The sequence below is a fragment of the Malurus melanocephalus genome, unplaced genomic scaffold (genome assembly GCF_030028575.1).
Source record: "Malurus melanocephalus ecotype Western Australia unplaced genomic scaffold, MMel_1.1 scaffold_399, whole genome shotgun sequence".
Classification (NCBI taxonomy): domain Eukaryota; kingdom Metazoa; phylum Chordata; class Aves; order Passeriformes; family Maluridae; genus Malurus; species Malurus melanocephalus.
This window is the reverse complement of record NW_026623631.1, coordinates 66,201-90,727: the sequence shown is the minus strand read 5'-3', so window position 1 is coordinate 90,727 and position 24,527 is coordinate 66,201. Positions and strand designations below refer to the sequence as shown.

General features: G+C 44.0%; 1 protein-coding gene across 2 annotated transcripts in view; it reads left to right on the top strand.

Annotated features, from left to right (window-relative positions):
• SGCD (sarcoglycan delta) overlaps window positions 1–5,602 on the top strand; it is a 291,805-nt gene extending 286,203 nt beyond the window's left edge. For both annotated transcript variants that reach the window (XM_057379277.1, XM_057379276.1), the window contains 2 exons: window positions 228–351; window positions 1,948–5,602. In XM_057379277.1, coding sequence (XP_057235260.1) covers window positions 228–351; window positions 1,948–2,121 — 298 coding nt within the window. In that variant the 3' untranslated portion in view covers window positions 2,122–5,602. The remainder of the gene's footprint in view (window positions 1–227; window positions 352–1,947) is intronic.
• Window positions 5,603–24,527: the final 18,925 nt, after the last annotated feature.

Below are 24,527 nucleotides of genomic sequence, written 5' to 3'. Positions count from 1 at the left end.
AAGCAGACCTTGGGGGCAGTTTTATTGCCCCTTTACTCTTGGCCCAGCACAGCAAAGCCAACACAGAACAGCAGCAGATGAAATTTGTGGTGTGTTTGTGCACAATCTCTTTCCTCTGGCTAAAACAGGCTTGGACCTGAMCCTCAGCAGGTTGTGAGGTGCAGGACAAAGGCTGAGCTGAGCAGGAACGTTCAGCCCATGGGCTGTTTAACCCCTCTGTGTTCCAGGCTGGAGTCGCCCACRCGCGCGCTGGTGATGGAGGCGCCCAAGGGCATCGAGATCAACGCTGAGGCCGGCAGCCTGAAAGCCACGTGCAGGACAGAGCTCAGGCTGGAATCCAAAGATGGAGAGGTGAGTGGAAGGCATGAAGCCCTGCAGCAAAGCCAGGCCAAGGCACAGATCTGTGCCCTGCAGGTCGGTAGCTCTGTGGCTCCCCAACCCATTACATTTTCAACACCCAGGTGCTCTGGGCTCCCTTGACCTCACTGCTGCTAACTGGGATTGGGCTCATCCCATGCAAATCAGGCTCATTCCGTGGCAAAGGCTGATCCATTATTTTTAAAGTGCAYGGATAATAGCATCTGTTGTTGCAGCAGATTTATGCAGCTGTAAAATGCACAGCGCTCCTRTATTCTTTGTTTCCTTGTCACTTTAAAACAAGATTTACTTGGCCAACATAATTAAATCTTTTATCATATATTTTTCCATAAGAAGAGCTTAATTCACTGGTATTGATCTGAAAAGCTTTTGTAGCTGATGTTTCATTCTGGAAAGAGAGGCAACATTAGGACACATTAGGTTGTTGCACTGGAGAAACTTCCAAAGGGGAAGAGAGAATAATTAAAACTGATAGCACAGRGCAAAAGTAAAATGGGTGTTGAGTTAAGCCCCTTCTGGTGTCACAAAAATATGTGGGCATGAGTTCTGACCCCCTCATCCTGCCCACAATGATGGGAGACACCAGAGGATGTGGCTGAGGAGCTCCCATGGGGGAAAGCCACAAAGAGCCTCATCAGGAGGAGCTGCCCATGGAACACAACCCTGCAGGCCAGAGGGCTCCACAGAAGGCAACATTCACCTATCTTAGTGTCAGGGGTCATAAATAGAATGACTTTTCTGTTGCAATTTCTGTAATGTCTAAACATTTGCATTTTAAGACATTCCAAACCTAGACCATGAGTGCTAACAAAAAAACCCTCAAAAATACAAAAAAAACCCCCTAGCTAATACACCAAGATTGAAATCCAAGGCATTTCACAACTTCAAGCAGTTGCTTTTAACACTAAGTTGCTTTTCTAATGCATAGATTGACTTGTATCTTTCAGGACATTAGATGGTTGGATACTAAAACTGGAGATTCTTACTGTAATTGCAAATGTTCTCAGTCATCCCATATTATTTTGGGGTTCTGGTTATTTTATTGTGTTCTGGCTGATGCAGTTGCCACGTGTCTGAGAGCTGCCACATGTTTGCCTTATGTTGTTTTGTGAGGAGGAATTTAGGTCTGTTACAGCATTTTAAGTTATTTTTAATGTACACAAAAGTGTTACACATAGACATAAAATATTCATAAAATATGCATAAAATATACATAAAATATACATAAAATAAAGTCAGTGCTGGGAGCCTGGCAATGGGATCACAGTGACAGAAATCCTGCTGGAGGAGCAGGGTGTTTGGATGGATGTGAGCTGTCCATGCTCCCCCCCTGGCCATGGGGTGCCCCTGGTTGGGTCAATCCAAACCTGGGATTGGAGTCCTGGATTCATGGTAAAGACAGATAATGTGCTCACCCAGATTTATATCAGACTTTCCCATCCTAAAACACTTCCCTACCCAGTTTTTTCAGCAGTCTGGAGGAAGCTTTTCAAACAAAACAACAGAAACAACAGCTCTTCACTAATTCTCTTTTTTTCTCTCTCTCTCTTCCCACCCCTCTGACTTCAGATAACGTTGAATTCTGCAAAAATCAAACTACCTAACTTGCCTCAAGGATCTTCCTCTTCTGCAGGGTCCAGGCAAAAAATCTACGAGCTCTGTGTGTGTCCCAACGGGAGGTTGTTCCTGTCTCAGGCAGGCAGCAGCTCCACCTGCCAGATAAACACGAGTGTCTGCCTTTGAGAGACAATTTGCAGTGGGGCATGGCAGGCAGCACAAAAGCCAGTTCTGGTCTCACAGACCCAGCTGCCAACTATTTTTACTAGAAACACAGAAAGCCTATCAAAGACTTTTTTTGTGTGTGCGCGCGCGTGTGTGTGAATATATATATATAAAAAATATATATATAAGATATATATATATATATCCTCTGTGTAAAACGATGTTTCAGTACAAGGAATCCCAGGGTGACCCTATTACATTTGTGTAGCATTTCTCTTTCCCACACCAAAATTTACTGGTACAATTTGCTGAATTGGATCCGATGCTCCCCTGGACCCTTTTGTATTAACACAGTGCGATGATCACCCCTCGTTTTTGATCATGATCTCAGAGCAATGGGATTGCTGGCTGGGCAAAGACCCTGGAACCAGTGTAGACCCTCCGAAATACAAAGGGAAGAGAAGCATCTCTGATTATTTTTGCACCATTAAATCAGTGGCGTGAAAAATAAGTAATWTAAAAAACAACAAAATAGCCAGATGTGCTGTGTTGATCACCTACAGTGGTCCAAGATACCCGAGGGTAAATTAATCTCTAATTACCACCCAAAGCATGGCTCTGTTGGGAGAGAAGGATGCATTTGGCCAATAGGAAAGTCCAGAGCTTYCTGCTGAAATAATCCATGTAATTTCCTGGAGAGGTTCAACACTTTGCCTTTGCATGGCCAAGGATGCCTTGTGCTATTCAGAGGTGACACATCAGRTCTAACACCAACCTAAAGTCACCTCTGTGCTGACAAAATTGGTGTTGAATTTAATTATTTGAAGGAAAAGGATCATKAAAGTTGTACTCAACAGAAAAATCCAGAACCTCCTCCRTTAACAGGTGTCCTGGATCACCCTKCAAACTCCCCATTAACACCTTTAATTTGAATGTACTTGGYGTGAAGGTGTGAAGATTTAAGATATGGACATTGGCTAAATACCTGTAGAAACAGAGAAAATCAATTATCCTACCCTTAGAAACTGAGAAAATTACAAAAATAAGTCTAATAATGTAGGTGCTACACCAGAATTTCTGTCATCCTTCTTTTCAAGGTATCAAGTCCAAGGTCACTTAGATTTGGTGGAGACTACAAATATCAGAGATGCTGACAATGAAAGACTTTTTTTTTAAGGACTTATAAAGATTGTGACAAATCAGATTACTGAAAGCAAGGGCTTTGGATGCTGGTTCCTCTAGAATTTGAGTCCCCAAAACTCTTTGGCTGAGTCTTATCATGGTTGTATTTTTCCTTATTTTAAAGTCTAGAAGTCATTCACGGGCAGGATAAAACACAAAAATCTGATCTGGTAAYATTACTTCTACTTTTGAAGTTTTGGAAAATAATAAGAGCCCAGATCATTGAATTCTGACCCATAATTTTATCCACATGAATGCAAAAATCCTTAAAAAAAAAACCCCAAATATACCAATTAGGGCAAAAGTTTCCAAGCCTTAGTAAATCTCACGAGGACAGCAAGGTTTCTAAGCCACTGAGATGCTTTTGAAATATTACCTCATGTGCAAATAAGACAGATCTGTGCCCATCCCTAGTGATATCTAACCAAAGCTGGTATTCTTCAAGTGATCTTCAAGATAAAACATAGCTGACAAAAATCTTTAGAAATAATTTAGCTCATTTTTTTACAGTTTTTCACGTATTTTCTATTTTCTTGTGGTCTCAAGAGTACCAGGGCTTGATTTTTTTTCTTACATTTTTTTTTAATGGACAATTCTGGCTTAATCCAAAACTGATTGGACTCAAAGAGAAGATATCTATGGAGTTTAGATTAGATGTGTTGCTGCCTAACAAAGCAGCACTCCCATAAAATTCCTGAAAGAGGATTGAACWATTTACTTTCATTTCAATAATGCTTTCCAGTGAATTAATGAATTCAAAACTATTTGTTAGTGAATGATTCCTGTAATTATTATGTCTTGAGTCAACGTTTGAATGCAAAGGGTCACCCAGGGTAACAATTGTATTGGGACACAGGACTATACCATCTCTGTTCAAAGAGGGGAATTGTGCCTATGCCTTAAGTCAATGCACTCAGCAAGGAGAAGCACATCATATTTATCTTGTTATTAAATCTAGTTTATTTGGGGGGAGGGGCAGRAGGGTGTCTTGGGAACTGGTTGTGCAACTTTAAACAGATATTGATGAAATACATTAAGACTGTAGGGGCACCTAGAATGATACAGACTTTTTTTTTTTTTTTTTAAACCATGTTAAATATAGCAAAATACTGTGTACATTACCTCTGGGACCGTGACTGAATTCCCATTCATAGTCCTACATTTACTGTGGAATTTTTTTCCCCTGTTTCATTGAATACTGATCACAAACCTTATAGCAAGCATGGCCCAATCCATAACCAAATCCTGTGTGAGCAGTTTGAAGAGTTCCTCTTTTGTGCTGCTCAGGAAGAGTTCCCTGAGCAGAAAACGAGTCAGATTAACGTTCCCATCCCTGGGAGAATTCAGGTGGGTGAGGAAGGCAGGGCTGGACACAGGGACTGGCCCATCAGGGATGATCCTGTTTTCTGTGCTCCACTCTGGAGATGCCCATGGCTCAATTCTCATCCCCGTGCCACCCTCTGGCTGCTCTGCTGAGGATTTCCATCCCAACAAATTAATTTCGAGTGGCTGCTTTTCTCAGCTGAGCTCTGGGATGAGGTTATCACCCCCTCATATCACAACAGCCATGAAACTGCTGAGGACATTCATATCTTGGCATGAGTTTCTGCTGGAGAGCTGTTAGGAAATGACCTTAACATCTGTGCCATCRCTGCAGATGCTTCTCTGAGGTGAACTAAGGGTACCTTAATTATGTCTACTGAAAGAATTCTCGTTGTTTCAATGTATTTTTCAACCGTGTTTCCATGTTAAAAAAAAAACATAAAATGATGTGTTGAAATGTGAGGARTTATTGCTGGAAAGAATGAACTCCTGTAGAGACTTGTAGATGATTTGAACACCACTTGAGTTTGAAGAGAGTGRTTTGGGTGATGCTGCCTGTGCTGGTGTCATCCCTGCTCTTCAGCCAGTGGCAAAAACAGAGAATGGGTCAGGAATATCCCTGAGGAGAAAGACTTGGCTTGTTGGTTGAGGGGAAACTCAGCATGACCTGAAGTGCACTCACAGCTCGGAAAGCCACCCCTGTCCTGAGCTGTGTCAAAAGCAGCCTGGGCAGTGGTCAAGGCAGAAATTCTGAGCTCTTGTGAGCCCACCTGCAATGCTGTGCCCAGCTTTGGGAGCCCCAACACCCAAAGGATGGAGGAACACTGGAGAGAGCCCAGAGGAGGCCATGGAGATGCTCTGAGGGCTGGAGCCCCCTGCTCTGGAGCCAGAGGGAAAGCTGGGGAGTGCTCACCTGGAGAGGGGAGAGCTCCAGGGAGAGCTCAGAGCCCCTTCCAGGGCCTCAAGGGGCTCCAGGAGAGCTGGAGAGGGACTTTTTCAAGGCTTCAAACTGACAGCAGGCAGGGTTAGGTTAAATATTAGGAAGAAACTCTCTACTCTGTAAGGTCCTGGCACAGTTGCCCAGAGAAGCTGTGGCTGCCCCTGGATCCCTGGAAGTGTTGAACTGGTCTTGTTGAACTGGTCTGGTGGAAGGAGTCCCTGCCCATGGCAGGAGGCTGGAACTGGATGGTCTTTAAGGTCTCTTCCATCCCAAACCATTCCAGGATTCCATGAAAGCAGAGGAAGCAGGATTGTGTCTCAGATCCCAGGGGGGGGGAATGAGCATTTTGTTTAAAAAGCTGCATGCAAAACCATCTGGCCATCTCACACTCCCCAGTTTGTTGCTGGGGCTGCTGTGGAGTGGCTGATTCTCCTGACTCCCTTTTCCTCCTGCCTGGCCCATAAATCCCTCACAGCTGCTGTACCTGCGTGTGCTGCTTTTCCCTGAATCCATTTAAACCAGAGCTTCCCTGACTGGAATTTCATCCGTATGCTCTACCTACCAGTGATAAAATGCCAAAAAACCTCAAGGGTTTTGTGTATTTTATTGCGAATCAGGCCTGCAGTTCAGTTCAGTTGAGCATTTGCTATCTGAGAGATGGGTTTATCTCAAAATGGAGTTTAGTTTTGGCTCCCAGTGCTGAGGCAAGGCTGGGTGGTGAATCTTTCTGCTGAGGTCAGTGGAAGAGYTGGTGATGGCCTGAGCTGGGACTGGAGCTGGACAGTGACCACTGAGGGCACTGGGAGCCCTGCCAGACCCTGCAGGATCCAGAAATGCATTTCTGCATGGCAGCTCTGTACAGGACTGCAGGACCTGGTCCAATTTGCTGCAAATGTGACACTTTGGGACAGGGTCAGGAGAATGACAGCTCTTACTGTGACTGGAACCTTATCCATGTGTAGTGTGACCCTTCTGGTGTCACAGCTGAGTTGGGATGGCTCTTCCAAAGCAAAGAGACTTTGTCATCAGCAAAAGGAGAGATCCTGATAATGGCTGTGCATCTGTATCCATCCTCCAGTTCCCTTTGTGGGTTTTTTTTTTTTTTTTGCTTTTTTATTAGCTTTTTTATTGGTTTGTTCGGGTTTTTTATTACTTTTGAAGTGTATTACCCAGCAGTGAGTGAAAGGGGCAGCTAAAGAGTACAAAGAAATGTTAACAGTAAAGTCATGAAAAAGGGGAAGCCAATAACTACTACAATATGTACAAAGCCTCTCCTAAATGTTCATTTTTAGAGAACTGAGTATGTGCAGGAGTGATTTGTGTTTGGTTACCTCAAACAGCTGTATTTTAGAAGGGCTGGGATTTTTTTTCTCCTCTCATGTAAATATCACATTGCACAAACAAAACATTTGAAGGCACCTGCCTAAAAATACCATCTGTAATATGGTGGTRTAGCAAAATGATGGCTAAATAAAAAAACCCTCCCTAGAAATTGCTTCAAGGTTGAAGAGAGATTCCTGTGGAAGTTGTGAAGGTGTCAGACTAGGTCACATCATAACCTGTGACAATAGTGAAAATTAGGTTTTGTTGTCACAAGATGTTCACATATGCACACAAATACACCCACACACTCATATACACTTGTTTACAACAAAAACCTTTTTTTTTTTAATATCTTTTTATGGCTTTAAGTTTCACATTGCAAAAGAGAGTGAGACAAAGACCAAAGACTTTCAGAAATTCATCCCTCTCTGGTTGCCCTCACACCTGAAATGCATTAACTTTAATGGTGCTTTTTTAGAACTGGGCAGGAAAAATGCAGGTGTTTCACAAAGCTGCATTTGAGAGAATAAAGCAGCAGGAAGGCTCTAACTTGGTTAATGGGGAGAGGAGRAAATAATGTGAAAAATCTTGAAATGTGTGCAGAGGGCAAGGTTACCTGAAATTTGAAATGTGAAGAAATAGCCCAGAAAGCTTAAAGACATCATCCTGGGCTGGAAGTATAAATAAATTGAGTAAATGGTGCCAGCTGTTCAYTCAGCTGCACCTGAGCATCAGCAGAGCTGGAGCTCCTCAGTGGAGAAGAGTAACTGCTGCACTGATTCCATTTTAGAAGTAACTACAGTAAAAACAACAAAAACAACAACAACAACAAAAAAAATGTTAGAGGCTGTGCTCTTTTTTATGGCTGACATTTTAGATTTTGAAATGTCATCATCCAGAATTCACCCCAGCAAGCGCAGGGCGTGTTCCTGCCGAGCTTTGCCAAGCGCTGCTTTGGTGCTTTTTGAATGTGAAAATACCAGCCTTTTTATTGCCCTGGCTGTTCAGGAACCTGATCCTGGCAACTGTTCCTTTTTCCCCATTTCAACCTTTTTTTTTTTTTTTTTCCCTCAGCTCTGAAATTGCTGTGTAATGTTTTGGTGTCCTGCTATCAAATCTGGGGAGATTTGGCAGCCCCCAAATGCGTGTCATGTCACATCTCAGTCCCACAGACCCCCAAAACCCAAAAACTGTGTGTAGAAGTGTCACTAGCACGAAATTGGGGACCCCCAGGTAAATTCTGCGTGGCAGCTGTTGTATTCACAGCTGATGTAGCCAGGTTTGTGTCTGTGAGTGAAGCAGGGCTGAGCACTGACGTGGTGCTGAGGTTTTTCAGGCARGAGTGGAGTGAATTAAACAAGGCAGGTGGGAGGGAAAGGGAAGAAATGGGGGGATACGTGGCCCTAATCACAGTAATGCAGTCAACATCTCTGTCCCTTTGCACTATTATACTTTAAATTAATAACATCCATTTTACTAAATATGGTGGCAATTATGTTTGATCTTTCCATGGAATTACTGTCACTGAAACCACTCACAGCTCGGGATTGCTGGGGTGTTGTTTCCATCCACAATAACCACCGTGGCTCGGGGCTTGGATGGAAATTACAGTGAATAGCTTGTATTTAGAAAGCTTTTAAGTCTGCCGTGGTTGAGAGGCCCCTGGTTATGCACATCCAGCCCTGAGGCTTTATCATTTCAGCCTCTCTTGTCCTGCCACTTGAATTGTATCGTGCCCTTGTGGAAAGCAACATGGAGACTAAAGAATACAGAAAAAAGATGGATATTTAAAGCTGCAGGATTTTTATCTGAAACGAAGAAGGAAATACAATTGCAGTGCCCCACTGAGATTTCCCATCCAAATCACTTTAAACCAGAGGTGCAAGTCCCTTAAAAATCAATTTGCTACCAGTGTCATTCCTGCAGCAGTTGGCACTGGTGTCTCTCGCAAGAAATTTGTCACCTCATTGTGGCTGGAAGCCCTGTGGTGGTTGGGATTTGGTGCCACCAGTCAGGAGGGATGGGCTGCCTGTTCGGAGGAACTCARATTTCCTTTGAGGCAGCTGATCYCTGTGGATTGAGCTTTTGKTTGCTTTTAACTGGTRTTAAAGAACGGGAGGGATGAGTCCACTGTGCAGTGATATGTAATCGTGTGTTTGCCTCACTTTTARTTGATTGAAACTTCCYGCCAGGAAGAGAAAATACCAGGAGAAATTTCTGTGAAAATGTTACATTTACATTGTGCCATCAAATGCTTCAGATAAAAACATGCAGCTTTAGCTAAACAGTCTTTTCTTCTGAGATTAGAAAGGACTCTGATATTAGAAAGGACCTCTCATCGGGTCCTACCCAAATGGAAAGTTTTGCCATTTCTAACATATTTCTCATTATAGGAACAGGCCCATTGCAAAGCACAAGTCATGTGCATCTTTGCATGTAACAGGAATTTTAAATTGCATTGTACTCTTAACATTTTTTCCCCATTCAAAGGCTTAACCGCTGATCGGAGATAGAGCCCTCCAAAACCTGCTCCTGCTAAATGCATTATCTCTTTCTGAAGCAATGTGTGTCCTTTGGTCTTTTAAAAATTTCCTCATAATGGAGTCCTTGAAACATCTTGAGGCAGGCTCACGCTGGAGAGCAAAAGAATAATCATTGGTGGGTGGTGCTATTTTTTGCTGAAGCTTGGATTGTAGTTGAAAAAAATGTTGCAGTTAGAGTTTCTCCCACACTGCCTGAGCTGCAAACCCCAGCAGTCCCCCACAGCAGGGCTGGGTGTCTCCAGGGTGGAGCAAGGAGTTTCCTCCCAAGCTAAACCACAGCCTGATCATTTTGTCTTCATCTGGGTCCTCTCCTGGCCCTGTGTATCAGTGCTGTCAGGGATAATGAGACACTTGGGTGGTTTTAGGGATCCCACAGATGATGTGTTCTGCAGTCAGGGTGGGATAAAGGATGCTGGTGCTTGTTGGGGGCTGTTCTGATGAGCCTGTGGCCACCTCRAGAGCAGGGACTGGAGGAGGAATTCACTTTGCTGTCCCTTTTTGGGGTTATCAGAGCGAGCACAGAGGTTAAGATGAACAAATCCTGCTTTTGTCAGCAAAGTGAGAGTGTAGCAGAAATCTCAGAAAGGGCAGATCTGAGCAATTGCTGTCCACTGTGTTTGTCAGAGGAGGGCTGAGATGACAGCATTCACATCTGGATCCCTCCCTGAGTCAGAGCTTTCCTGAGCTGGGACCCAGCCCTTGGTGTGGATCTGCCCTGTGTTTTTTKGGGAGCAGGGAAGGGATTGACCTGCTGGATCTGACCCAGATCCCTTTGGGTTCTGCCTCTGGCTTTGTTTTCTTTCCCACCCCATGTTTGAATTGGTTTCTTCATGAGCAAATGCCACCAGAGTTGTCAATATTCACCCCCAAAAAAGCTCCACAGAGGTAGAGCCAACAGCAAAACAGCGTTCAGGGTGAGTCACAGCAAACCCTGTTCATCTGCAGCAGCAGCATCAAAGGCATGAGCCTGTGCTATGGAATTTTCATCTGTGATGGGAAAACACCTTGTCTGACCTCTGCTCTGAAAACCAACAATGACCTTGATTGTGTAAACAGGACAAAATGAATTTAAAGTCTTATCACAGTTCTCATTATGAAATTCAGACTTGTTTGGCTTTTTTTTTTTTTTTTATTTTATGTATGTGTGTGGTTGTGTGGGAAAATATAAAGCTTTTTTGTATCAAATAACATCAATCCTTGCACACTCTATGCAAAATTTTGTAAGCATTGCAATAATGCTATGAATTACACAAGGAACTATTTTAACTTTATTACACTTTCTGTATAAAAAAAAAAGTTTGTATTTAAATGATTTCAACTGCAATCTTGTAAAATATATTAATAAAATAATGATTGTTAAGAAGGAAAGAGATGTTGAGGTTTTTTTGTTGATCCCTGTAGTCATGCATTTCACAGGATTAAGGAACTGGATATATTTAGGCCAAAAATGCTGTAGGAGATGGAGTGAGAATCTCTGAATTGTGTTGCAGACACTGAGGTCCTGCCTGAGCATCACTTATTGGTGAAGAGGATCTGGTGCTGCTCGTGCTCCAAACCCTCAAGGTTTCCCAAGAGGAACCAGAGCYGAGGACACACATCCAGGAACATCCACACAGTGGAGGGAGCACCAGCTTCAGTCTGCCTATGAGAAAATAATTCAAAAAACAAACTAAACCCACAAACCAGCAGCCTGGACCAAGGCACAGAAAGCTTTTGGAAACCTCTGGCTGCTTTAATGATCCATCAGTTTTATTTTAATCAGCCAACTAATCAGCTGCTCACTGGTGACTCTGCACATGCCAGGCAATCATTTCGGAGGGCATTTTACAGGAGCTGGGTTTTAAATATGAATTTAAATATTAATTTAAATATGAATTTGTCCTGGATTTTGTCAGTAAATGAGAGCATCGATTGAGGGTCATTATCTGGACAAATAACAAGATTTCAATCCGGCTGGGAGGTTGTCTGTGCCTTCCAAACTCCCCGAGAGAACAAGCCCAGTCCCCACTGCTGGGGCACTGCCAGAACCCAGGGTGGAGGAACATTTGTTTTCCAGTTTGCAGGGGCTGCTGTTYAYCAGGCTCCACATAARTTCCCTCAGTTCTGYTGGGTGGMCACACACAGATTTCTGTCCTACCASTGGGTCTTGGACTGTTTGTCCTTYAAAAAAGAAAAAGACATCTTTCATCTGAGCTTCAGCTGCAGTTGTTGGCCTGCCTTTGGAATTTCCAGCAAACTGACAATGAAATAATTCATGAATAACCCCCATCAAGAAGCACGTTGGCAGSAAGTTCCCAACTCTTTGTAGCTGCATGGGCAGCACCAACCCTGGAAAACTCCTCGGCATCTCCTCCACATCCTCTGAACAGGGTGGGATTTAAACAATTAATCTGCAGCTCAGCCTCAGCAGCAGAATATTTGCAGTGGCCCCATGGTAAAAGTGCTGGGTGGTGCTCAACAGCAACAGCATCTTCACCATTTTTAAAGTTTGGGAATCCAAAACCAGGATTTGGCTTTTAAAATCAGCTCCTGGGAAAATCATCCAAACGTAGTATCTTCCCAARTATCTTGCCTTKCACTTTTTAAGGAGTACTTACMAATTTTTTCTTGCTTTCCTTTCTAYCCCTACAGGTGATTAATTGTTCCCTTTTTTTTTAAACCTAAATAGCCAATAGAAAAGACAAACAAAAAAGAATTACCAAATAAAGAATCATTAAGATAAAATGAGTSCATTTCATACTCTCTAAAATGATAACAACTTCCAGTCTAAAATTTTATGTGCAGCTGGGTTTTCSTATTTTTCATCTGAGTCCAGTGCTGACAAGTTGCTGCTGCTGAAGTTCAGTTGTTAAATCTGGGTGATTATTTTTTATTTTTATGAACAGTGGCCAGAAAATCGGCAAGAACTCTCTGTTTTTAACAGTTTTTCTCCAGTGCTATGACCTTGATTCTTCTCTCCTTAAAGTGAACTGAAAAATCTTCCTCAATTTAGTGGTGAAGGTTCAGACCTAAATAGYTCCAGTGCCAAATGCATCCCAGAGGAAAATTATATGGCCTCATTTAATAGAGAAAAAGCAGGAAGTCAAGCCAGCAGCCAGAACTTGGCTCTTTTCTGCAGTCATTTCAGGATAAAAAGCWGAGTGTAAGTACTCTTTAAATATTTGATTCACACTGTTGGACTATTGTAATGTACATTACTGATATGATCTGCACTTATTAAAATTGGGGTTTGTGAATTGCCCTGCACGTAACAGCTCTGCTTCAGGCCATCACACAGCCAGGCCTGTGCATCACCAGCTCTGAGATTTTCCCTTTCACACCTGCATGGGCATTTTTTTCACCCAATTTCTGTCCTTTGCTCTCAGTCTCCTGAGCAGCCYGGTGCCTCCTCACCAAGGAATGCACATCACCATCTGCTCTGCTCCACTCAGGGGTGTCTGTGGGGATGGGAGAGGCAAAACACCACTGATGTCCCTGCAATAACCCCCTTGGGTGGGTTTTCTGTTCCTCTCGCTGCAGCAGAGCTGTCCCCAGCCCAGAGTCCCCCTTGGAGCCCTCATCCCCTCCTCTCCTCCCTCCACCCTGCCTGGCCGTGCTGGGGTAAACTTGGACTTGATTTTAGAGRTYTTTTCCAACCYTAAGGATCCTCTCACAGCCCTATTCCTGTRCCACCCCCTGACTCAGACTGAAACAGGAATATTTTAAATGACAGCATAACCCATGAGTACACAGGGCGCAGTGAAACTTTGTATTTCAGCACATTTTAAAACCAAAAATGCATCTTTATTAACTGTCCTGAACCCTGCCTGCAGCTGGAGTAGAGCAGCTGAGAGCTCCAAGGCAGCTGAAGGATGCTGCACACGACTGAGATGGGATTTCACCCGATGGATGTGGGTCCTGCATCTGCTCTGCCAGATTGGGAAGGCAAGAAAACAAACAAGCAAAAGATAAGACCAACAAACAAACAAACAAAGAAAGCCCTTTTTGCATATTTTACATATTTATATGGGGTTTGATGCTTCTATGGGAACAAACCAAGGAGGCCCCAGAGCTGAGCTAAGCAATGTTAGAGCTGACACTGGTCCTAGAAAGGGCCATGTTTGCTGTAAAGCTCACCCAAAAAAAAACCCAACCTGCCTTGGGAAACCAGGGAGATGCAAAACTTCTCATTCTTTTCCAGTATCATCAGGTTTTGGAATGATAAATGACTGATTGGGAAGTGTGAGTGAATATGTGTGTGTGTGCATATGTGTATGGGGATGGGGGAGGATAAATTTCTAAGCAATGTGTTACTTTCTGTCATCCCAAAACTCCCAAAATTTGGGTATTACAATAAACCCCAATCTCAAAGGAGACTTTTTGCAACAAGATAATCCTCAACCARAATAACAACATTTGAAAATAACCATCATCTGCTAGAAAGGCATTAAAACACYTCCAGCAGAACCAACAGGCTGCTGTGGGAGCTCTGCACACACACACCAGATTAACGCAGAGAAAAGAAAGGAGAAAAGCACCGTCACTTCCAAGAAAACCCACAACCTKCCACCCACACGGTGAACTTTCAAGCACAGAGTGCAGCACCCGATGAATTATTTATGAATTAATTTCCAAGGAGCAGTTTAGCAGTCAAAGGAAACACAAACAGGCAGCGCAGCCCTGCCCGGGGTGGCAGCAGGGGATGTGGCAGCGCTGTTCCCGTGGCAAGGAGACATTTAGCAACGCGTCACGAGCTGCACACTAATAAAGTTTGAGACAAAAATGCAATTCCTAGCCCAACACCAGGCTGTGCATCAGTGTCCCAGCACGGCCTGTGACCCCAGTGCTCGCTGTGGTGGCACATGCCATCGCTCAGGGCACTCTGCCCCCACCACGCTCATTTTCTGCTGGCCCAAAATGTGATTCAGCGAGCTGCTGCTTTAAGGGTAATGATGGGACAACGAAATCAGGAGAYATAAAGGCCACATCCTGCTTTTAAATTAATTCTTTATAGCCAGGCTGTAAAATGGGCTGTCCCTGCCTGGCGCTGGAATGSGCTCTGCACTGAGGGCTGCACACCAGCAGTGGCCTTTAGCATGACATTAAATTAATGTTTTGTGGGTCTTTTTCCTCCTCCTAGGCTGAGATTGCTCATTTGATTGTGGCTGCAGCTGAGCCCCGGTCCTGCTGCTGCCRTGCTCACCTCAAACCTTTTCCAAAKCCATTAAATCGAATACTTGAGTGGGACAAACCTGATGAGYRCAATGTGCCAAAAGAAAACCTGKTTTTTTGCATTTTCCAAACAAGGAYAGTGCAGACAGAATTTGTATCACAGAGAGAAGGTGAAGCACAAGGAGCCAGATGGAGCTAGGGGACCCAAGGGTGAGGGGTGGGCAGACACTGGCACCAGCTTCCCGCAGTGACTGATGGATTTCAATTGTCATTTCTTCCCTCTCACACATAAAGACCTCTGTGCCACCCATCAAGTGTCTGTCTGGGGTTTGGAGATGTCATTTGTTCCTGATGCTCYTGCCTCCACCAGCCATGGCATTTTAAGACATACCCACTGCCACACTTCTTTGTTTCTCCAAGAAGATGATGGGAGAGAGCAAACAGTGACAGAAATATTGAAAGCTCTGCAACCCTAGAGCAAGTTCAAGCAGCTCCCACTGAAATCAGTAGATGTGCTGTCCACAGATGGATTTTCAATCACATTTTTAAGAGATAGAACAGCCAGCTAAAAATGAAAGGGCCAAAGTTTGGCATGATGTGAAGGACAGTTTGGATCCAGAGCTGTCTGTAGGCAGATTTGGCTCAGGAGAGTTGATGTGGGCCACTCCCTTCCAGAGAAACTCAAGGGTAAAACAGCCACCAGGGCCAAAAGGGAAAGGCTAAAAATAAATTAATTAATTAATAACAACAATAAGTATCATCAYCATCTGAGAGCTACTGACCTCAGAATTTTACCCTCATTCCTCCTCTGCATGAAAACTGCCAGAAGGAGTTTATGATGAGCCTTAGAAGGTTCAGGAACAGGGATGTCAGGCAATTCAGGGTAAACAATTCGATAAATTACAGTGAGTTATTTGCAATTAAAAAACATTAATAAGTTGATAAATTCCATTAACATTGCATGGCCTGTGTAAAGTGACCCCAAACTGCACATTAAAGAAGGAGCTGCCTTTTTACATTTCCTTCACCACATAAAAAGCAATCAGGCAAGGACTGAGAGCAGCTCAGATCTCTCCTGCACATCTCACAGCACTTTGGGCTGCAGCAGAAATCTGGATGCAACAGGAGAAAATGCAGCGTGCTTGGGATCCCTGAAAACAGAGTTCCTCCATCCTGTGCAGAGCTGATCTGATGCTGCAAAAGAACTTTGGTGCTCTGCTCCAGGAATCACTGCCACGCTGCTGTGAGGTTCCATGGGCTCCAGCAAAGTCYTGACTGCAATTACTGCTTCAATTTATGAGAGCAGGCCAGATTTTGGGGTATTGGTATTTTATTGTCACCTCCAGCAAGTCTAGAAGCAATTGCTCTTTGATCTGGAAAGGAATAAAGAATACACTCCCTGGAGCATTTGGCAGTGGAGGAGCTGGAACTGACACTGGAACTGTTCTGGCTTTTTTAGGTTTGCTCTGTGCAGAGATTAATTCGTGTGTAATGATCTTGTGGAATGCTCAGCTGGCTGCAGTTGGATAAATGATCCTCGCTGAACTGCAGAATCTAGCAGTCTGTGATTCCTCACCTTGGATTTTTCCACACCCCTCAGCCTTGGCTCATTCCAAAGGAAAGGAAACAACATCACAACGGAGCAATACTAGGACAGATCAGATATTTTTAGTAGTTTTTGGGGAGAATGGAACACTAGCTTGATTTTAGCTCCTGTCTCTAAGAAACTTGGGATTTTTCCCAGAAGAAAGACAATCTGGGGGGATGAGCCCAAAACCCTGGGAGCAGGAGATGCCTCATCCCAGACCTCTTTGCTCTCCCGTTCTGTATCAAATGTCACTGCACTGCTCCTGGTTTCTCCCTGGTGGGAGCTGACACGGAGTGACAAACACAGCCCTGTGACAAACACTGCCCTGTGACAAACACTGCCCTGTGACAAACACAGCCCTGTGACAAACACTGCCCTGTGACAAACACAGCCCTGCTCTGCTCTGCTTGCCAGGTAATGAGATGCCAGGCACAGGGAGCACCTGGCAGGCAGCGTTCTCCAGGTCCCTGTTAATTACCAATGTTTGCTGAGCAAATAGTTGTTAAAATGCCTCAGTGCACCAACTTTTCCGAGCCCACTTTGTATTTCTTAGATGTTCAGCTGGCATGAGACWGACAGATGTATTCCTCTGATTATTTTCCCTCTAACTGGCAGAAGTTTGGAGAGGTTGATTTGACATTCCCTGCAGTACAGATTCTACAGCCACCGGGTCAGACACCTCTGAGATGCAAGCAGTTGCTTTCCAAAATGATAAAGGCAAAGCAAGTAACATGAATTTAATGTGGAACCAGCATTTTTCCACCCCCTGGCTAGACATGAAACCACTGTGAAGATTCAGCACAGAGGGATGACTCTGCTTGTACAGATCCTAATCCTGAGGCTCATCCAAGTGAGTTCACCTTGCTCCAGCCCAAGAATTTAGAGAGATCTGAGTCACCTCCAAGGCAGAATTAACGTCTGACACATGGTTAGGACAAAAGAGCTGAGCTTCTCCGTTCAGGGCTCTGAAAGTGCTTGTCTCTGCCAACACCTCACCCTCTCTATCAGAGCAGCCCCTATCGGGCACAGACCTGGGGGAGCTTCCTTGTGGGGACAWATATTAATACTCAGCAAAGAGATGAATTCTGGCTTCTCACTGTGAAGTGGAACTCCAGCCAAACTTGGAAATTTTCATCTTACAATAAAATTAGGCAGAGCAAATGGTTTGAGGAAAATGGATTTTGGGGCAAATGCATGAGGCCAGGGTCCAGGAAACCTTGTGCTTAGAGCAGTTCCAAATTTAGCATCTCTGTTCTGGGATTAACGCATTTYATGGGAGATTCTTCTCTAATATGTGCTGGAATAATTAGCACAAAGAAGCTGCAGATAATCTGAATACTGAACCCTTTTCTAGTTCTAGTCCAGTGTCTGTCATATTAGGAGAAATGMACACTTACAGCCCTCTTGCAGAGGTCAGAGGCTGTTTATCTAAAAGACACAAAATGGGGGGAGAGCAGAAGCTCAGGGAGAGCAGAAATGAAAGAGAACCCTGGAAGATGCCKACAGCAGTGATCTTTTGCTGAAGTCTTGCAGCTTGTACTGAGTYTGGAGACACCTAGGAAGAGCCAATCTGCTTCCCACCGTGTCTGCCTACAGACTTTTACACTGAAAACTGGCTGAACCTTAYAAAGGAAACCTCTATTTATCCAGAAGCATTATGAGAGGAATGATTCCTGATACCATGGAAGCTGACCTTCTCCCTTAAGCAGGAAGCCTGTCAGACCACATAATTTTAGCTGTCAGCTAAAACCCATCAAGCAGCCACTTTAACTTCTGTACACCGCTAAAAAGAGAAGGATGATCCCTCTCACAAAGCTGAACCTTGCTTTCCAAAAAMTCACGCAGGTTGCTTTAATGTACAGGTCAACGCTTCCATTTTCCGGATGAGCATCAGCACCTCTGCGCTGAGCAGAGCTTTTGATCTATTGTTCATCTCTGTGAAACCAGAGAATTCCACTCCTCCCCCCAAAACCTCCCAAACAAATCCGCTGAAGTTGATCACGATTCAGCACAGTGCTGCATCTCAGTGCAGGTGGCATTTTGATGGCTCAACAGCTCCATTAGCACTTAAAAGCAGTTGTAAGCAAGCGTTCTAACAAGCAATGTTACAAGCGTTTGTAGGCTCTACTCTGCAGAGTAACCTGGAGTGGAAGGTGCAGAGCTCTGTCAGGCAGGGTGAGTGGTGCTGGGTCAATAAGGGATGGAAGATCTCGGTTCTGGGAGCAGAAATGAAGGGAGGAGGAGGAGGAGATGGTCCTGCCCCAGATGGCTGAGCTCCCTTTAGAAAGGAATGAGAAGGGAGTGTCTGTACAAACTGATTCTGGGGGAAAGATAAGACTGATACTGGGAGATAGAAGGAAACAATGGGAAGGATTTCCATAGGAGTTCCTTTGATTGACTTATCCCAGACTATGTTAATACACTACCTGAGCAGAGACACAGAGATGTATATTGAAAGGGGGCAATGGATGATAGAAGGGGAGGTTTCATCAGGCGTTTCGGGGAGCCTGTACCTCGCAAGTACCTCTCCCTCAAGAGAGAGGGAACTGTGGCCAGGAAATTGGGATAAAAGAGGCTGCATCCTCTATGAATTTGAGAGACCCCATGGGAAATGCCCATGACCTCTCCCTTTATTCATCAATAAAGTTGCGGGAATCCTCTGTCTCCTTTTTGGACATAAACCTCTGGTGCTTGTGGATTAATTTTCCTAACACTTTTTTTCAGAGGACATCAGTGAAGAAATGCTTTAGCTTGAGGGGCAAATCAGCTCCCTGTAAACTGCCAAGAGGCTCACACAGACCGAGTGCCACACTGAGGGCATTGTCTGCTTTTGGTTAGGCATTCAGTGACTGCCTTTACTGCACAAAAACCATTTTGATTTCATCTTTGGGCACGTCAGCCCAGTTCCCTCACAGGTACACATTAATGTACCTGAGATATAGTTCAGAGAATAAAGTTCCCATCAACTTTGGCCTGTCACAGAAAGATCAGAGGTTTAATCATTTAAACTCCCTAATCACTGGCTCCAGATGTTTTAAAAAGAGAAAGGAAAAATCACAGTCAAGMACAGTTTTGTTAATCTGACTTGATTGTTATCTGGGTAAAAATATAAAAGAGAATTTTAAAAATCAGTTTCTGTCCCCTGTAATTAGTGCCTGGGGAACAGATCTTCAGCAAATATTCATAGTAATGAAACATTTATAGACATGCTGCCTAGGTTTACCTACAGATTTTCCWGCCATGTTTCAGAACCAGTACCCAGGTCTCATTAGGCTACTCTGAAAACCCATGACCTGCACATCTTTAAAAGTATCACATAAAAAATTCTTTCAAATCATATAGCAGACATGGTAGAGACATGTATATTGTCTGGATCTCCAGTAATAAGTAAGATTTCATAACCAGGCCATGATTTGTAGCTGCAAAATTTCTGTTGACTTCAAACAAAAGAGAATTTGGATCTCTGATCATTAGTACARCAAATGCAAAATTCCTGCAAACGAGCAGCTGTCTAGGCAGAGGAGTGCTGAAGATATCTGGTTTAGTGTTTGGTTCAAAAGAAAGCCACAGGTGAGACYCCTTCTGACTTGTAAAATACATTTAACTGAACCAATCTGTCATCTGTGCATCCTGCTTCATCTAACCAGGTTCTCTATTAGCACTCATCACCATGGTAYCTGAACTGCTGCTGCTGGAGGTGTTATACCAATTATTTTAGTGCAGCTGCTGACATGTAACTGAGAGCAAAATGTGAGTTTCTGTTAGAAAAATAATGCTGCAATTAGCTGCTCCTTCCTTGTGTAGCAGCGCACAAGTCCTGTTGTGAAGGGTTGTTTCAGAGGTGGGGTGGTCCTGGGGTGGTCCTGGGGTGGTCCCTGGGGTGGTCCCTGGGGTGGTCTCTCCTCCTCTCTCACCTTGTTGTCCTTGCCCTGTTGACACAGGAGTTTTGGCAGCCCCAGTCACATCCCAGAGCTGCAGCTGTTTATGAACTCAATTGTGATCAAAACCTCCCAGGTACGGCAGCCACRGCTCAGCTGAATYTCTKGCCCCTCCTGTGCTGACCCAGTCTGTGTAGGAGACAGAGAAAGCCTTTTTCTGGACTCCTTTTGAAACCAAAAACTCCTGAGAAGAGCTGTAAACACCCAGCAAGTGTGGAGRAGCTGCTGGTTTGTGATCACGTACAAACTGCCTCTCTCTCAGCAGCTCTCTGCCATTGGGAATACATTTCACAACTGACAAAATATTTCATCCACACACGGCATAAGAAAGAATTACAAACAACTTCAGACACTGTTCCTGAGCTAAATCTTCGTGTATCTTCTAGCTTAAAAGTCAGATATCTTTTTAAGGAAAGGTTTTTTCCTTTTCTCAGCAGGATTAACCACCTCTGCAGGAYGAACCAGCACTTGGTGTGTCCATGTGCACACATTGGTACCACACCTGTAGGACTGAGAAATCACTGAGTTTTCCAGTCAGACTCTCAGCAGAACAGTGAATAAATTCTGTTTATCCACAACAGGTGGGACTCAGCCGGGTGGACACTCCCAGGGAAGAGTACAACCCCTATTCCTGCTGCAACAGAGCTCATCTGAAATCTATCCCTGACCATCCCACACCCCATGCCCTCTTTGGGGCAGCACCTGTCACTAATCCCATATCCAAACCCTCACAAGGACAAACAGGATGATGAAGACGATCTTGGGAAAAGGAGAGTTYATTCTGCCAGCAGCATCAGCCAAACTTGCAAAGGTTCAAGCATCAACCACAGCCATGGGAACGGCTGTTCTGACCCCATCACTCATGGGGGGAGGCAGAAAAAGCTCTGGTGTTCCATGGGAGGAGGCAGCAAACAGCTCTGGTGTTCCATGGGAGGAGGCAGCAAACAGCTCTGGTGTCCTGTTCCTGTTCCTGCTGCATCCCCTGACTGCAGTTTCTCAGTTTCTCGCTGAAACCCCTTTTGAGCTGAGCACTAAAGCACCTCCAGCAGAACCGATCCTGTTTAATGTGCCATCTGAAAAAGGAACTGCTTTGAAGCTTTTGTAGATCATCACAGGCCGTGGAAAGGATTAGCTGGTGGTTTTGTGAATGAGATGGATTAGGAGATGTGCTGGGTACAGCTTTACTGGCTTACAACAAGCTGGCGCTTAGGAATCACCAATTTTTGCTTTCCCTTTTTGAAAACAAACCAACAACAAGCCTGGAACGTGTAAGGGCTAAATCCTGCTTCTRTGTCAGGCAGCAGCCAGCATTCCTTTCCCCCAGCTCTCTGCTGGGTCAGGATCTGGCCTGACCCATGTTCTGGTGCTCATTCTGCTGATGGTGTCACCCTTAAAACTCTGAGGGTGTTAAAGGAAATATCAGCCCCTTCCTACAGTGAGATCCAGCCCAGAACCCCACAGTGAGCAAAGCTCTTGAGATGTTACGAGATTTACTAAGATATTTGGACTCACTGAAAACAAACCCCCTCCAAATGCTCTCAGAAAAATCAAAAGGGGAACAAACTGCCACTGGAAGAATTCCATCAGGATATCCCTCTGTCTCAAACCTGGACAATTAGCACAGGGATTGGGTATTGACTGCCAGAACCACGTTAATATCTATGAAAAGTCATTTATTTCTCACACCTGATGAACAAACAGCATCCCCCACAGGGCTGTGGGATTTTGCTGTCCAGGAAGGGATGGTTTTTACACACACACCAGCCAAGGTTCAACTTGTTGAAGGGAAGTGCCTGTTCTATTAAAGAATTACCTGAACAACTTTTAACATACAGAGGTCAAATATCTCTCATAGGCATGAAGCTTCTTCAATAAATAATGAGCAGGGGAAAGTGACAACATCTTTTAAAAGGAATTTATGAAACCAAAGTGAAGGATCAAGGATTTTGCTGATCTGAATCTTTTTCAACAGCTGCCTTTTTGGTTTAAAATAAGCACGACTGACCTTGAAACCCTCCTTAAGAAAGTTGTTTTTCCTTTGAGAAGTCACCTTCAAGCTGGCAAGAGCTGAAGCTCTGATATTCCACAGTAACACCATCACCACCTCCACACCCYCAACTGCAATTAAATTCAGATTAAAACTTTACACAGCTGAAAGGGAAATCATATATTTTGGTTACTTCTACAGTTCCTTTGGCAGCTCTGAACACCGTGGGATGATTTAGTTTTTAAACTATCAGGATTTAACTTTTTTCCGAAACAGAGAAAAGTACGGTTCCAATGGCATAAAAGAGCTGCAAAGATTTCAGTGTCATCACCACAGGTAGGTGAACACAGGTGAAGCAAAACCCCAAACCCTGAATTCTGCTTTATTTTATGCACTGTGGAAAGCAGATTTACTCTTCCAGAGTACAAAATCAGTCACCACACGTTTCCTTCTTTTTCTGGGAACGAAGGAGATAAGAAACTTTCCTTTTGGGTAAAGTTGTGGGTGTTTTTTTTCCTGACAGCCTCTGTGTCTTGTACACTTGTACCGTACTTAATGTAGATAAAAGTACAAATATTTTGCATAATTACATGGATGTTAACATTCGCAGTGCCTGTGGCATCGGTTCTAATTTAGCAAAGTGAATCAGTTCCTTTCTCTAAAATTTCATCACTGCTGTGCCAAACAGAAAGGCTGTATCGTGCTTGGCTCTTACCACACTCCAACATTAGCAATTCTAATTGCAAAACTCTTTTAAGTGTTACTCTACTGGAAAAAAAAAATAAAAAAAGCAACAACCATCATCTCTTTAAAAAACACAGAAGTTTCTCCTCAGATCTCAGCTTTGACGGAACACAGGCAGGAATTGCAACAGCAGAATCGAGTTATAACCACGGGTGAAAGTGCAAGACTCACCATATTTTTCTCTGCACACCATTGCCCTGCCTGGCTGCTCTGTTTTATGTGGTCACAGATGGTGTGTGCTGTTCATTTGGACCCCATTAGCACCAGGACACAGCAGAAAGTGGCTCACAGAGTTTTCACCTCCAATATTAATTGAGGCAGCAGAGCAAATTCCTAGAAAGCAGTGGGGGAAATGCCTAGAAAGCAATAGAGGAAATCCCTGAAAGTCACAGGGAAAATGCTAGAAAGAACAGGGAAATTGCCCCAAAGCACCACTCAAACTTTTGGAGAGCAACTGGGGGAAATTTTTAGTGGGTTTGAGGGGAATTCTTAGAAAATTAAGGGTAAATTCCTAGGAAGTGGCGGGAAAAACTCAAGAAAGCATCAACAAAATTCCTAGAAAACCACAATTAATTTTTAAATAAATTGTCAGTTTAATTTTCTGGAAAACAACCAAGAAGAAAAGCACCAATTGATAAGACCAGAGGAAACAGCCTCAAATCTCACAAGGGGACATTAGGTCAGATATTTTAGGATATTTTTATTTCACAGAAAGGGTTGTAAAGCATTTGAACAGACTATCCAGGAAAGGGGTGGAGATGCCATCCCTGGAAGTGTCCAAAAAATGGGTGGATTTGGCACTTGAGGGCACAATTTAATGGTGAATGTGGGGCTGGGGGGGTGGCTGGACTTGGTGACCCTAAARGTCTTTTCCAGCCTTGAAGACTCCACGATTCCATGGACTGAATTCCTASAAAGGAGTATGGCAATTCCTAAAAAGCAACAASAGAATTCCTGGAATGCATGGGGAGAATTCACAAAAAGCAATGGGAATTTTCTTGGAAAGCACATGTTGAAAGGCTGTGAGAAAATTTCCTACTAAGTCACCAAAAAAAAAGTGAAAAAAATCTGAAAAGCAGCTGGATAAACCCATAAAAAGTAGCAGGAACATCCTAAAAAGCACCAGAAACCTTCCTAGACAGATTCTAACCCAAGGAATTTCTGGAAATCACTGCATGAATTACTAAGAAGACTCCAGATTGAACAGTTCCTGGAAAATCAAGGATATTGTTCTAAACCTTTTAATGCAAACATCCCTGGAAGCAACTGGAAAGCCATTTTTTGAGAAAGCTTTTGGATACAGAGATTCCTGAAAAGCTGCTGGAATTGCCCAGAAAAGCTCTAGATTGAGGCATTGCTGGAAATCCAGTGGGGGATGCAGGGAGAGGGGGTGGATTGGGACAATTCTCATTTTTCTGGGAGATGTTTGTCCTCAGGCACAGCACAGCCCTGTTCTCCCTGCAGGTTCCAGCCACCCAAAAATTCCAGGGAGAAGCAGAAAAACGACAGCCACCATGGAGGAGGAGGATCTGCAGCAGTCCCTGGTGGGCTCTGGTAAATATTTACCAATTTTGTGCTGAAAAACACGGGGTGAGGCAGTGAAATCCTTACAAACATCCATTTGGGGGAAGGAGAGTGCAGAGCTGAGAGGTTTTTGTTGCTGCTCACATGACATGAACTCAAGAAGCCCTTTAGAGCAGCTCAAGCA